The sequence below is a fragment of the Pezoporus flaviventris genome, unplaced genomic scaffold, assembly GCF_033815535.1.
Source record: "Pezoporus flaviventris isolate CSIRO_AGI_PZ_B2104156 unplaced genomic scaffold, CSIRO_AGI_Pfla_v1 ptg000132l, whole genome shotgun sequence".
NCBI lineage: Eukaryota > Metazoa > Chordata > Aves > Psittaciformes > Psittacidae > Pezoporus > Pezoporus flaviventris.
Genome location: NW_026892680.1, coordinates 1,543,674 through 1,557,532, shown reverse-complemented (window position 1 = coordinate 1,557,532; position 13,859 = coordinate 1,543,674). Strand labels below are relative to the sequence as shown.

General features: G+C 42.3%; 1 protein-coding gene across 5 annotated transcripts; it reads right to left on the bottom strand.

Moving 5' to 3' along the window:
- Positions 1 to 13,859, bottom strand: MRPS10 (mitochondrial ribosomal protein S10). Of its 5 annotated transcripts, none has more exons than XM_061478811.1 (8): positions 13,714 to 13,859; positions 10,700 to 10,758; positions 10,530 to 10,599; positions 9,274 to 9,413; positions 8,708 to 8,816; positions 7,549 to 7,638; positions 7,179 to 7,274; positions 1 to 569 (listed from the first exon to the last, which is right to left on the bottom strand). In XM_061478811.1, the coding sequence occupies exons 1-7, from the start codon at positions 13,747 to 13,749 to the stop codon at positions 7,188 to 7,190; spliced, it is 591 nt and encodes a 196-aa protein (XP_061334795.1). In that variant the 5' UTR covers positions 13,750 to 13,859; the 3' UTR covers positions 1 to 569; positions 7,179 to 7,187. The 5 variants fall into 5 exon arrangements, with proteins under 5 accessions (XP_061334795.1, XP_061334796.1, XP_061334792.1 ...); XM_061478812.1 differs by lacking the exon at positions 1 to 569 and adding an exon at positions 620 to 1,410; XM_061478808.1 differs by lacking the exon at positions 1 to 569 and adding an exon at positions 5,165 to 5,341.

The following is a 13,859-nucleotide window of genomic DNA, read 5'->3' as shown; positions in this document are numbered from 1 at the left end:
TTAAATTTATGTACTACATTTAATTGATGTATTTACCCTGTTTTGTGGCATGTAGTAAAAGAAAGATGCGTAACTCAAGATACTGGCTTGAAGCAATGGGAAGGGTGAGAGAGGAGTTAATTCCCTCCTTCTCCTCAGCCTACCCTTGCTTCACCTTCTCTGTTGCCTCTTTCTAGACATCACTCCAGGTAACAGCTGGCACTACACAAAGATAACTACTTTGACGTTGCCTTGCTGTGCTGTTTGCATAGATGTGGAGGATAACAAGAAAATAAATACCAGTGAAAATAAAAAAGCAGAGCCATGACCAAACACAGGGTTTGGCAGCTGCTGACTTGAAAAATAAAATGAAATTTATCACAAAAATAACCCAAACCCTTCCACTTGCTCACAGGGTACTTAACGTATCATAACTGGTCCTCTGCACAAGACCACGAGCACTTCTAGAACTAGCCCGGCTCTGGAACTGTGAGGATGGGGCATGACTTTCTTGGTGAAAGAATGACTCTATTCTCCTCACCAGGGTAACACAATCACCCTTGGAAGCCAACTGAAGGGGCTATGCTGACCTATGGAAGAGCAGAGCATGGCTGTATTTAAGGTGACAAGAATTTTAAAACTCCTTCTTCCCTCCCTTTCTGGAATTAATGGTCAAGAAAAAGTTATTCAGGCAAGTATTTTTTACTTCTCTATGCAAGTTTCTTGTTTGCTTAGTCTTAATTTAGCTAAGAGCAGAACTGCTGGGTGGTTTTGTATTAAACATCTGTTCTCAACCAGCCAGATCTAGCCTAATATTCTTATTTTGCTGATGGAAACTAAGTTTAGAAACTGCTTTGCCACTGCTTTTGTTTTTCTTTTTGCCAGTGTATGCTGTATTTCAAGTGATGGTGTTGAAAATCAAGCTGCAATTCTTTTGGCAATAAAATGGCTGGTATGTTTACTGAACCTGTAATTCCTTACACTGTGGTTACTATAATGTATTCATACCATTAACTTAGTATTCTTTAAAGAACTACCAAGCTTACACACTGAAAAAACACAGAATATGGGGAAGACACCATCTTAAATGCAATGTCTCTCAAAATGTTTTTTGGGGGAATGTTTTAGAAAGATCCAAGATACATGAATCACATAAGCTGGCTGAATCCCTGTGCTGCCTATAGCAACATTAGTTTAAAAACTCCCAACCCCACAAACATTTACGTGGAAGCATTTATAATACAACAGCTACATGTTACCTGCCAGCTTGGTGGACATGTGCCTTCCAGCTTGTGTGCCAGAAATAGGAAACTGAAGGTGAAAGAAGGGAATGAAGACACAGCCCTAAGCCTCCTGTGGCCACCCACAAAAAACGGGTATGTTCTTTTCAGCATTCCAAACTAGTTCTGCAGTACATCCATGCCTGGTTTCCTGAAAATGCATTGGAGAGAGCATGTAAGGCCAGGTTCTCCAAGCCTGGGTACCCTGCACTGGGACAGGCTATCAAGTGTTTCCAAGTGAATGTCTATATTTGAATGAGATGCTAGAGAAAAGAGAAGACACATCTGACTTCCTCTGCTTCTGGGTGGGTGCTAACATTAGAGAAGAATTTGTCAGTTTAGAATTGATCCTGTTTCAAATACTAGCATTCATTTTTCTTCCAAGTAGTTACTGAACTAATCTATGGGTTTATTTTTGCACGTCCCCTCTTGGATAATGCAGAAAGATAGTTTTGTTCTTAAAGATTCACCACAGCATTTGATTTTTGATGGCAAACTAAACCTTCTACTGTAATTTCTTAGCAGCACGACCACCACAGGCTAAAGCAGCTCTAATCAGTTCTAGGTATTTGAAGTTGCTGTACATGTTTGGAGTTGGTGTTGGTTATGATGGCACTGTGTCTCCACAAAGTAGATATTTTAACCTTCTCTGAGCAAAAGGTGAAACCTTTGTACTCCAATGGTTATGGGGAAAAGCCCTATAAATATTTTCAGTAACTAACACAGAAAACTCTCTTATTTTGAACTGGAAGTTCTTCCCTGTGAGGGTGCTGAGGCACCAGCACAGGGTGCCCAGAGAAGCTGTGGCTGCCCCATCCCTGGCAGTGCTCAAGGCCAGGTTGGACACAGGGCCTTGGAGCAAGCTGCTCTAGTTGAAGGTGTCCTGGCCCATGGCAGGGGGTTGGAACTGGATGAGCTTTAAGGTCCTTTCCAACCCTAACTGTTCCATGATTCTATGATTCTAATACCGAAGCAAAGAGTTAGTATTTAGACGGCAGAAGGGAATGAAAGATGAGTGATAATAATGTGCTGATGTATGAAAGCCCTTGCATCAGCAGATGTGCTTTTTGATACTCTAAAGTGGTATTTTATTGAAGTAGGAAGAAGAAAACATGCACTGTTTGTCTACGATGCTTCTTTTAATGCAGCAGTGTTTCCAAAGAAAGGTCTTTTCTTTGGGAGGAGTTTCAGATTGAACTGAGACAGCAACTTCTTTTTCAGAGAGATGCGAAACCCCAAATCCCATAATGCTTCGCAAACAAAAGCATGTAGAAAAATGTTATAGAAACGTGCTCTGTGCACTGACCTGGACTAATAAACTGCTTGAATTAAAAGGGTTTTCCATATTCCTACTGTAAATGAAATATCCCATTCCTGTATCTTACAGAAACTGGGTCAGTTGAGGCACTGAATATACATGGGCACACAGTGGTACATCAATTCCCTGGTGCCCTGATATTCTGTCACAGGAGCTCCTTGGAGTGCCTTAGGGATTTGTCATGGTTGGCGTATAAATTACTGTCAGAAACGCAACTTTCTAATTTGAAGGGATAGATATTAGACTCTGCCTGTTTTAGTGCAGTTTGATCTAAGACAAGAACAGACTTGAAGCACTTAACTACAGCTTTCTATTACATTCCCTTGGACTGGCTGTATCTTCCATGGAATAAAATACAGCAGTTAATTTCCTGGCACATGAAATGCAGACTGGCAGGAAAGGCTTCTAGAGAGAGAAGCTTGCTGTATAGTCACATTAAGTGGAGACCTCATAGCAGCCTTCCAGCGTCTGAAGGGGGCCTACAGGGATGCTGGAGAGGGAATCTTTCTCAGGGGCTGTAGTGAAAGGACAGGGGGTGATGGGTTCAAACTGAAACAGGGAAAGTTCAGGTTAGATCTAAGGCAGAAGCTCTTCCCTGTGAGGGTGCTGAGGCGCTGGCACAGGGTGCCCAGAGAAGCTGTGGCTGCCCCATCCCTGGCAGTGTTCAAGGCCAGGTTGGACAGAGCCTTATGTGACATGGTCTGGTGTGAGGCATCCCTGCTTATGGCAGGGGGTTGAAACTGGATGACCTTAAGGCCCTTTCCGACCCCAACTATTCTGTGATTCTATGATTAAAGCTAACAGGCAATCAAGTTGTAGTGGTATGATTAAGATTAACTATAGAAACCAAACCTGAGGTAACATTGCAAGCACGACTGGTAACCCTTGGCGTGCGTAAGAAAGGGAAACATGCTCTAGAGCACTTAGATGAAATGCTGAGAGTAATTTCATACTACATCCTTAAATACCATAGTACATGATACAGAAGTTACTGTTCACTAATTGGTTTTGCACTGAAAGCTATGGTCGTATGCAAATGAACACTGGGTGTCTTGGAAATGCGGGGCAATTTAAACTGGTTTAAAAATATCTTTAATCCACAAGTAATAGGATTTTGCCACAACTGGCTCCAAGCAGAGCCTTCCTGACAATTTTGCAATGGCTCAAAGAAAAGAAAGATCAGTGAATGCTCTGGATTTAGTTTTATACCATTCTACAGACCTGAATGTTTTATAAACAGCTGTTATATCTTGTTTACATAATATCCTGGTCTGTATATTTTTGGACATCTGAAGTAGGCTGGCAGCAGTTAGTCACAAAGTATTTGTGGAAGGAAATCCACCTCCAGCTTGCTGGCAGTGCCCAAGGGTTTTAAAGACTGAATGTACTCAAAAACTTGCCAGTTTCAGTGCCAATATTTAGCAGAGCTCCTATTCAGATTGAGACAGTCTAACCACTGATGGAATGAAGAAGTTTCACCGTTGGATCCGGCAGCTGCTTTCAAGATACTTTTCTTAGTATTTGCTACCACTGTGTGGGTTTTTGTAACAACTTTACATGGCATCTATTTGCTATGACCCTTGGGAAAGCATTTTCTCATACTAGCAGATAGTGCTAGACACCTACCCTTACAAGCTGGAGGATGGTTATAAAGCAGTCTTCTGACTGTGAGTAACTCCACTCAGAAAAGACCATTTTCTTTCTGTTAATGCAAATAGTTTCAGTTATCTGCCTTACCCTTTAAAAAAGAGAATATGGCATAAAATACTTGCTCATCGGTCTGTCCATGTTCTTGAGCATTTTCAGGTTTTTTCTATTAAAGATGTTCTTAAGTGCTCAGTGACAGTACACCAGCAGGCTAGAACAGAATACAGCTATGTGCACAGGGGCAGGAGTGTGATCTGATTTCAGACTACAGGTGTCTACCCTTGAATGCCACACGCAGATTACAGGGAGACTTGAACTGGGGGCAAGGAAAGAAAGGTAATGAGGTTGAAGGTTTATTGTTGCCTGAGTTCATATATAGGAAAACTTCATCTAGAAAGACAGAGCATTGGCTTAACCAAGCCTTTTAAAATCTCTTTGGAACGACTGTCTTAGGTTAAAGTTGTTTGCTAGATAGGACTGATGAAGTATGAGCTGGGGCAAGAGCAGCACTATTCAGAATCTGTGTCCTGATTATAGGGTGGGACTGCAGACTACCGGATACTGAAAGTCAAGGCTTTGCTACTGCATGCCATCAAGTCTTCTCATCCATCTTTCCTTCATAAAAAAGTGATGGAACTGATCCCCAGGATTTAGTGCAGTTCCATGACTGAAATCCTCTCCCTCTCTCATTAAGGGGAAAGTGCTCACATCTTTATGTGACTTTTGACACTGAGAGTGGTTTGACTCTTTCAGATTCAAACTGGAGTTCTAGGAAGGCAGGAATGCTTTGCTGGGATACACAGAACATCCTCTGTGGGATATGCTGCCTTTACTTCAGGGCATGAAATTCTGGCAATTTTGCTGGATAAATACAACAGCTGGCGTTCAGACAGGAATCATTTAAGCTTTGGACGTCTCACTTACAAGAACACAAGGCAGCATGTTCAGATACTGATGTTTATAAGTGGTACGAAGCATGGCATTTTTATTAGCATCCTCTAAAAATCAACTGAAAATTTTCTGATTGAAAATGAGATGATACGGTCAGCTCAGTAGGTAGAAAGATGACTTGAGACAAGACCTAATGCAATGATTGGAGTGTTGCTGTTGGTACTTCCTGAGGTGGCAGAAAGCAAAACTGCAGAACTGAGTTAAAAGAATGGGAAAAGAAGAATGAAAATAGTTTATCCAAAGTTTTGTAAATGAGGATCATAACCATACTGTGAAAGTCAGAAGCCACATTAGTGGACAGCAAAAGATGATCAGAGTGTATTGCACGGTTACAGTGTTATGCAAATGCATAAGTAGAGATAAAGACAAAGATGTTGCTATGCTTTAGGAAACACCTAAATGTGAAGGGGAAGATAGAGGAAGCAGGGAAGGATCACAGTCTTAAAAGGGAGGAAGTTTCATACAGGGAAACGTATGGATGAGAAGTGCGGCCTAGTGGGGTTAGTAGATGGCGCTGTTAGTCAACACGGGTCTGTAACACCAGATGCTGCACAGGGCATTCTGCTTTCTCAGGGTGGAGATGCCCTGTGATGGCAGTTAGCTACAGCTCTGAAAACAGAGTTAAGGTCCAGAGATCGCTCTGAAAGCACACTGGCTTTTCCCAACATACAACGAAGCTGTATGCTCTATCAGCTTCCTCTCTATCACGAGTGATACCAGCAACATTGACTGTTGACTGTCATGAAGTATTTCTTCTGGAACAGCTTTGGGTCTCTCTACAGCTAGAAAATGCAGATAATCTTCAAGCACAAGCCTGGTTTCTTGTCTTCCAGCTGTTTCCCATTAAGAATGTCCATTTCTGTCTGATAACAACACTGGACTTCTTTGCTTTTGTGACTGCATAGAGCTTTGAGTGCTCGGGAAGAACGATCCAGCCTCTCTAGTTGGCTTGTCCTGTGACCCAGTTGGCTATTCCTTCTGTAAATTATTTTAATAGCAGTCAGATCCGAGCACTCCCTTAATACTGGAGCAGATTCCTGCAGCTGTGTCCTTCCTTCTAACCTAGTAAAGGTAGAAGTGCTTAATGCGGTCTGAAGGCACAACAGATGACGGCTTTGCACCTAGTATTATCTCCTTTGATTCATGGTGAACTAACCTTCAAAGCAGTTGGCTCATTTGCTGTTTGTACTGTTTTTCCCCTCTAAGCACAAGTAGTGTCCAGCTAGGCTACGTTTACACAATAACCAACCCAGCCAGCTGAGAAAAAGGCCACAACTTTCCTTGTAGTGAACTAAAACAGTGCACCCTTCGTCCTACTCACAGTCACTCCTGGTAACCATTTGCTTTGCAATGCGGTTCTACAAGCAGTTAATTTCAGTTAGCGACGCAAGCCTGTGGAAGTCTCACATTTATACTGTGATCACTGTGTTCTTCTGTTAAGAAGCAGTTACTAAGACTGGAAATGAGACTATTGGAACAGTAGGAGCCTAGAAAAGTCTCAGGATGCCTCAGCGTCCTCCAAGATTGTGGGGTTTGACTTACTACAAGTAATATGCATGTACATATCTACATGCTGTATGTACACCTGAGATTCAGTTACTTCAAAGGAGCTATAGTAAAAAACATCTGGCATCCACAACACTAACCACTGCACAAACATGAAGTGGATTCTGCAAGTACTTCAGAATTCAGAAGCCATTTACCATTAAAAGGAGATTCTGATTTTTAGCTATATATACATATATATATATAACAAATAAAAACAAATTTTCACTTTCTACAAACATACGACAGATGACCATAGTTCTTGATCACAGAGCACAGTCAAACTTCTTCACTTTACAGCTGCTCAGTCTACAGGTACTAGAGTTGTGATCAAGAGTAACTTGATGGAACAGGAGTTTATTAACTACTTTATAAAAGAATTTTTATTTAACACTAGACCATCTCAGTAAATTAAGTTGATAGAAGCGACTAATTTCAGCAGCAATGGAGCCAAGTACCTGGTAAGTTCATGACTTGACTCGAGTTTCTTCTACTTGAGGTGCTGTATCCCAAACTGGTTCCTTAATGTGTTCAGGTACTTTCTCTATCTTAGTCTAAAAGGGAAGCAAAATAATCATATATTATACCAACTGATTAATACCTAACTACTTTGCTTCATTTAGCCTGGTTTGAGACAGGCACCAGATTAGAAATGCCACCTAGTGACGTTTCCAAGCAATGCAGCCTCTCTACTGTTCCAATAGTTTGGAAAACGTTCCTTCCAAGCTAAACACGTTTCCTCTGCTGATGCTAACGACTTTGGTAATTATTGGTACTTGCATCTGGACGTAGTTTCATAACAGTTAATAATGTGATGTGGAAACTTACCTTTTTTACTTCCATGGCCACCCCTTCGGGTAAGTTTCGTTGCACATACTCCAAGTAAACTGCAGCAGTACTGCCCGTTATGTATTTTAACTGAAACAGAAGTAATGCTCTCTTAATGAGCTACTATTATTAATATTACAAACAGAATACAAACAAGGTTTGCCCAAGCCTCTCTAGCTCTTGCTATGGGACCAAACATCTTACAGGATGGCAGCTGCCGTAACACTGAACACAGGCGGTTGAGCTGTTCAAAACTCTCACACAAGTAGGAAGTAGCTATTTCACTCCACAATGCACTAATTGTGATGGAAGGGGTGGATCATAACACTGCACACATCAGATAAAATTAATTACAGGTTACGCAAAAATTACTGGCTTCTGTATACTCTCAAAGCTCACGCTTATTACAAATCCTGGAACTCCAGAATTCCATTGAATTACTGATTTTCCAGTTTCTCCTGGATAGCAAAGCCAGTGCTTATGGTCTGTGGGCAGCCATTTGTACTGCATGAACGTCTGGGGACTTCAAGTCCCATTCTGCTAAGCACTGTTACAGTAAGAAACCCAGTAACCACAAAATACAGGCAGTAAACCTTTCTTCTAAGAAAGTCGACCACAGCTGCATTCTAAACCATACACAAGTCTGTGTCATCAGCCATTGAGCTGGTGGTTTGCACACACTTCCTTTCTTGTATATCCCCCGTGCAGTTCTAGTTTACCACACAACACTGGCATATGGCAAAGCCATGCATTTTCAAAAACAACAGACAAACTCATAAAGAAGAGAACCCTTGGTGACTAGTAATGGCAATGACTTAGCTGCATCTTGCTCTCATCCCGCTTATTCTTGGACAGCAAGAACATAAAACATATTGATAACCCTCCATTCTACCTTTTTTTTTAATCATTCCTTCAGCTGTTAAGATGCCAAAATCAGCCTTTTAACCAAAAAATTATGTTGGCTGTACATTCAGAATAACTTGTGTTACATTGGCTATACCTAGGTCAGCTCTTCTATGCTATTCCTTGCACTCTCCTCCCCAACCCAAGTAACCAGGAGGTTTGTGTTCACTCCTGAACTAACATCTGTTAACGTGTTTGAATTGTGTTCCTAGAATGTGCTTTTGTTTTTTTTTTTGCTCTTTTCCATCTTTCTTACCTCCAAACACAGGTAATGTGTTCTCATTTCATACTGAACTCTGTGCTTCTTGTAAATATGTACAGATTTTAAGAGTGTCAGTCGTTCTATCTTCTTTGGAGGGTTATATCTGAGCAAAGCACAAAATGTCATTTTATATAATTTTATACTTTATATAAAGTAATACAAATTATTTGAACAATTACGCTGAAATCCTTGTTCTTACTTAGAAGATCTATAAGGAAGTATTAGACACTGGTAAGTTTATAATTAACCCACATGGGTATGGCTAATCCTCTGGTATTAACCAGCATTAGTTCGGGGAAGCTAAAGCACTGCCAAATATACTTAAGAGTACTGTCAACACCCTTCACGTAGTTAAAATGCACTTCTAGTACTGCAGTGCAGAGTGTAGAACTGCTGCCGCTTTCCCATCACTGTGCTGCCATCCAAGAAGTGCAAGATTTATAATCTGAGAAAATATGTCAGATTACAGTTGTTTCTTCTGAAAAAAGCACAGAACCTGAATTACAGGAGTGACATAAGAAGCATCTGACACCACATCTCTCTACAGATCAGTTACTTACACTTTTTCAATAGAGATGCCAAGTTCTTTAGCTGCAAGCACTGCAAAATATTCATAGCTGTCCAACACAGCTCTATCGTGGCCTTTAACTAGAAGGGATAATCTCTTGTACAGTATTTCTGGCTCATCTGAAATAGATACCTGCATTTTGAAAGAAAGGACACAAGTTACTACTCCACGCTCTCCTTAGCTGACACGTGCCCCACACATTTTCTTAGCCTGGGTGCCCCATTTGTAAAAGAAGAAAAAGCCCCCACTGCTAGCTGCTTATTTTAGTTTATCTGCGAAAAGCTGGCAGTAATACCTTGATGGACAGTTCTCACTCTTACCAGGCAAAACAGAAGCGTGAAGAGCTACCCACCCTCTGAACATTTAGATTAGATTTTTTGATCAGACAAAGGAAGTGAATGCCAGATAAGGAGGACAACATTAGCAAGGGCAAGAATGAAAGTCGGTGTTAAAGCAACTCTGGAGCAGTAACATTTGTATTTTAAACAGCAGCGTGAGCATACCTCAAACTCTCAGACTTCACTTGGATATGGACAGTAACTAGAACATTACCAACAGTAACCAGAAGTCTCACTTTACTAAGTCAGTTTGTAAGTTACAGTTCTTTTGACTTTCAACTTCTGATGGCCTGGGCTACTGATCACCTGAAAAACCTTCATGTGTGCAGGAAGCACAGACCGTCCCACAAGTTTACTCCCAGTTTACACAGTTTAGCACAGTAAATCCAGCACGTACCAGACACAGCAGGAAGGCTGGGTCTGTACTTTAGATCTAGTACTGCCTTTACACTGTGGCTAGCTTGCATATGTCATACAGACTGAGCGTGTGCTTCTGACGTCCTCCTCAAAGTCAAGGCATTCCGATTCTAAAAGCAAGATAACCAGCTCATGCCTTCATGAACTTCCCACCTCCTCAGCCCTGGGCTCCCAGCTTCCAAGCCAGAGACAGAGGCCTTAGTCTAAGATACTGCAGGCATTGAACTGAGTGTGGCCAAAAAGATGGTTGTATTTCACAGAGTTACAGCTGCACAGAAAACAAGAACAGTGACTAAGAGGCAACTGTGGACTACAGAATCTTGCTGGGCAAGGGAGGGGAAATCTCAAATACCAATAATCTAAATTTCTTTCTTCGTGGCAAATTTGACATCATTAAGTCAGAACTTTAAAAAGCTGCAATAAAGGAAGCTTCTCTGTCCGCCCTCTTTATTACTAAGACAACATACAAAATACCCTTCTATAAAACACTTACCAAAGGATTAGTCTTAGGCTCCTGTGTATCAACATGGGATCCAGCCAGTCGTGCTCCCAAGCTGGAGTTTCTACAAACGTGGTAATGGGAAAGCAGAAAGTAAGTTGTTAAAGACGAGTATTTTTCGGGATTGTGGATGAGAAGCAGAAAGGAGGGCCTTTTATACTTACAGAAGAAAACACTGCTTTTGCATAATTCTGCTTGCATAACTGACAGGAAAAGCTGATCCCTGTATAAAAGAAATAGATTATGTTTGGTTTTTTTTCCCCAGCTGTAAATGAGCTGGTTAACACAGGTTTATTAAAGATTACTTTTTTGCACACCAGAGCATAACACATTCCTAGGCACTGATCTGCCAAACTAGAAAGTTTGCTTTATCAGAAAATGCCAGAAAACAGAAGTATAGAAATGTATTTTAGTATACAACAGCACCTAAAAAAAAGGGAACACATTAAGGGCACAGTGCAACAGAAAGTTCCTTGTGGTTTGAAAACTTGTTCTTTTGAAGAAAACATTTAAAACCTTCTAACAAGTAAATGAGCCATATTTAAAAGATAACATGATTTTTTCTGTGTTAAAAGGGGAATACAACTGTTAATCAAGACGTAACATTACTGCCTTTCATACTAAAATAATGGCTCCCTTCTGAACATTATGTGGCTTCCAGCTCCCTTGCACTAATTCTCAATTTGGCAAAGTTACAGACTACTTAAGGGGAAGAAAAAAAAAGGTGGGGGAACCAGAACTCTCTCTTGCTTAAGAGAAACTCGGGGCTGCAGCAGAATGCTGAAGCAAAATTAGCTACTTATCCAGCCCCTTGCTACTCTTATTTAACAGGTGCCAGAGTCACAGCTTAAAGAGAGCAGACACATATCCCACACATTAGTTATGTAGGTGGCTGTATGATCAAAACATCAGAAAGCAGCCAAAATTGACACTTTTCCAGGTAAACTCAATTTAGTAGCTCATGGATATGAGTAACTACATGATGCTATTAGGTCCCATATCTTCTCCAGTATGCATTATATATTAATTATAGATCAGCAGTTAATGGAAGTGTTTTCTGAAATCACTGTGCCTCGTTCGCTATTTATCCCACAAATTCTGCACCCAATAAGGAAGATGACAGCAGGAAGAGTGTCCCATTTACAAAGCAGCCTCTTGTCTGGAGAGCACAGCTCAACGTCTCCCCTCAGGCAAGCCTTCCAGATCCAGATGCTCACAGGCAAGTGCTGGTGTTACATTCTTAAGTGCATGACACAATAAGCAACTTCAGGAGTACAGAACATCTGCCACTATACTTCATGACCGTTCCAAATGCTTCAAAGTTCACGTTCGGAACTACTTGAGCCTTAATACCTAAAACTAAAAAAAATAAATCTGATAAAATCATCGTGTTCTCTGCACCTCCATTCTCTATCTCTGAAGTGAGAACACTGCCTCCCTTTCGTTCAACACCAATAAGAAGTACACTAACATCATCAGCTGACATCACTTTAGGGAGCAGACAGGCCCATGAGCATAAAAGACTGTATTCATTGTAGGGCAACTGTGAATCAAGGACATGGCACAGAACCTGACCCCACATGACAGATATAAGACTACTGGTTGGAATTGTAACTAAAAGCAGTATCCCTCTTGTGTGTGTGTGTGTGTACAGTCTCTCCTATGTATTATTTTACTTCTAACTGCTTTACCTTGTGACATGGATTTATTACTTGCACGCAAAGGTATGTACGCTCGTATCATATTGTATTATGTGGCTTTGGATACAAAAATTACAGTCTTTATCACATGATCATGAATAAAACAAAGCGTAACGATGTTCTGTCCCACATCCTAAGCTCCACAGCCTTTACAACATTTCACGAGTGTGCACCCCCGTGTCGTCTCCTTTTGCTACTAGTTATGCACATAGGCACCAAATAAAAAGGTTTTGTAAACTAGATTAGAGGTGCTCGGTGCAATTTTGACAAAATGACACGATGAGTACCCCAGGTAGCAAAGATGGCATTCAGCAGGCAATAAAGTATATTTTCATAGAATCCCAGACTGGTTTGGGTTGGAAGGGACCTTAAAGCTCATCCAGTTCCAGCCCCCTGCCACGGGCAGGGACCCCTTCCACTAGAGCAGCTTGGTCCAAGCCCCTGTGTCCAACCTGGCCTTGAGCACTGCCAGGGATGGGGCAGCCTCAGCTTCTCTGGGCACCCTCACAGGGAAGAGCTTCTGCCTAAGAGCTCATCTCAGTCTCCCCTTGGGCAGGTTAAAGCCATTCCCCTTGGCCTTCCCTGCAGGCCCTTGTCCAAAGCCCCTCTCCGGGTTTCCTGTAGCCCCTTTAGGCACTGGAGCTGCTCTGAGGTCTCTCCTTAAGGGTTTAAACATACTTGACACGCTCTTGCTAATGGCCATCGTAGTAGGTAAAGAAGACACTCGGACTGCAACACTTCCAGAACTCCATCTCCCGCGTGAAACAAGGCCTCGCACAGAACAAAATTACTCCTCTCCTAATGCAAAACAGCCTTCATTTTGTTTGGGTGTCAGATTCTGGAGTATCCACATGCCTGAACGGCAAGCAAGCCCAGAACACAGCACATATACACATGAAAAGAGGTTAGGGCTTCAGAACATGAACAGGAAATCCCCAGGGTAAACTTTTCTCACCTGGAAAGAAAGCCATCACTCTTCAGCAAACAAAACCAGCAGAAAACACTGGTAGCCTAAGAAGTTTTCCTTTTTTGGTCTTTTACATTATAGCTTTTAAGAGTTGAAACTTTAGAAACGGATGGGCTTCGCCCGTTTCTGTGCGTGTGTTACACATATAAATCACAGTCAATACAATAGAGGTTCTGATCTGCATCCAGCATTTAAGAGGCTTGGACCAGATGAGCGTTGAACCCAAACTGTTCTAGGACTCTATGTCTTCCAAGTTACCTCTAATTCACCCTCCCTTACAGCGACTGCCGCAAAACCAGCCTGCAGAACAGCCTTCTGAGGACCGACAGTGAGGGGAAGAACCACATCCCCAACCCTCCCACAGCCAAAGGGAAGCCACCGCACCTCCCCTGCCCGGCGGAGCCCACCGAGGCTCTCAACGCCGCGGCTGCTCCAGCTCCCTTCTTCCCCTCCGGCGCTGAAGGAAAAGATGAAGGAGAACCGGGCACACTCATCCCCCCTCCCGCCTCACCTGGCACAGCCGCCGGCACAGCCACCCCGCTGCCATCTTGCCTCCGCCCCAACCCGGCGACCATAGCGAGCGCCCCGGAAGGAGAAGGGCGGCCTCATCCGGCACCGCCGGCGAGGCGGGGACGCTGCGGCAGCCGCGTTCCGGGG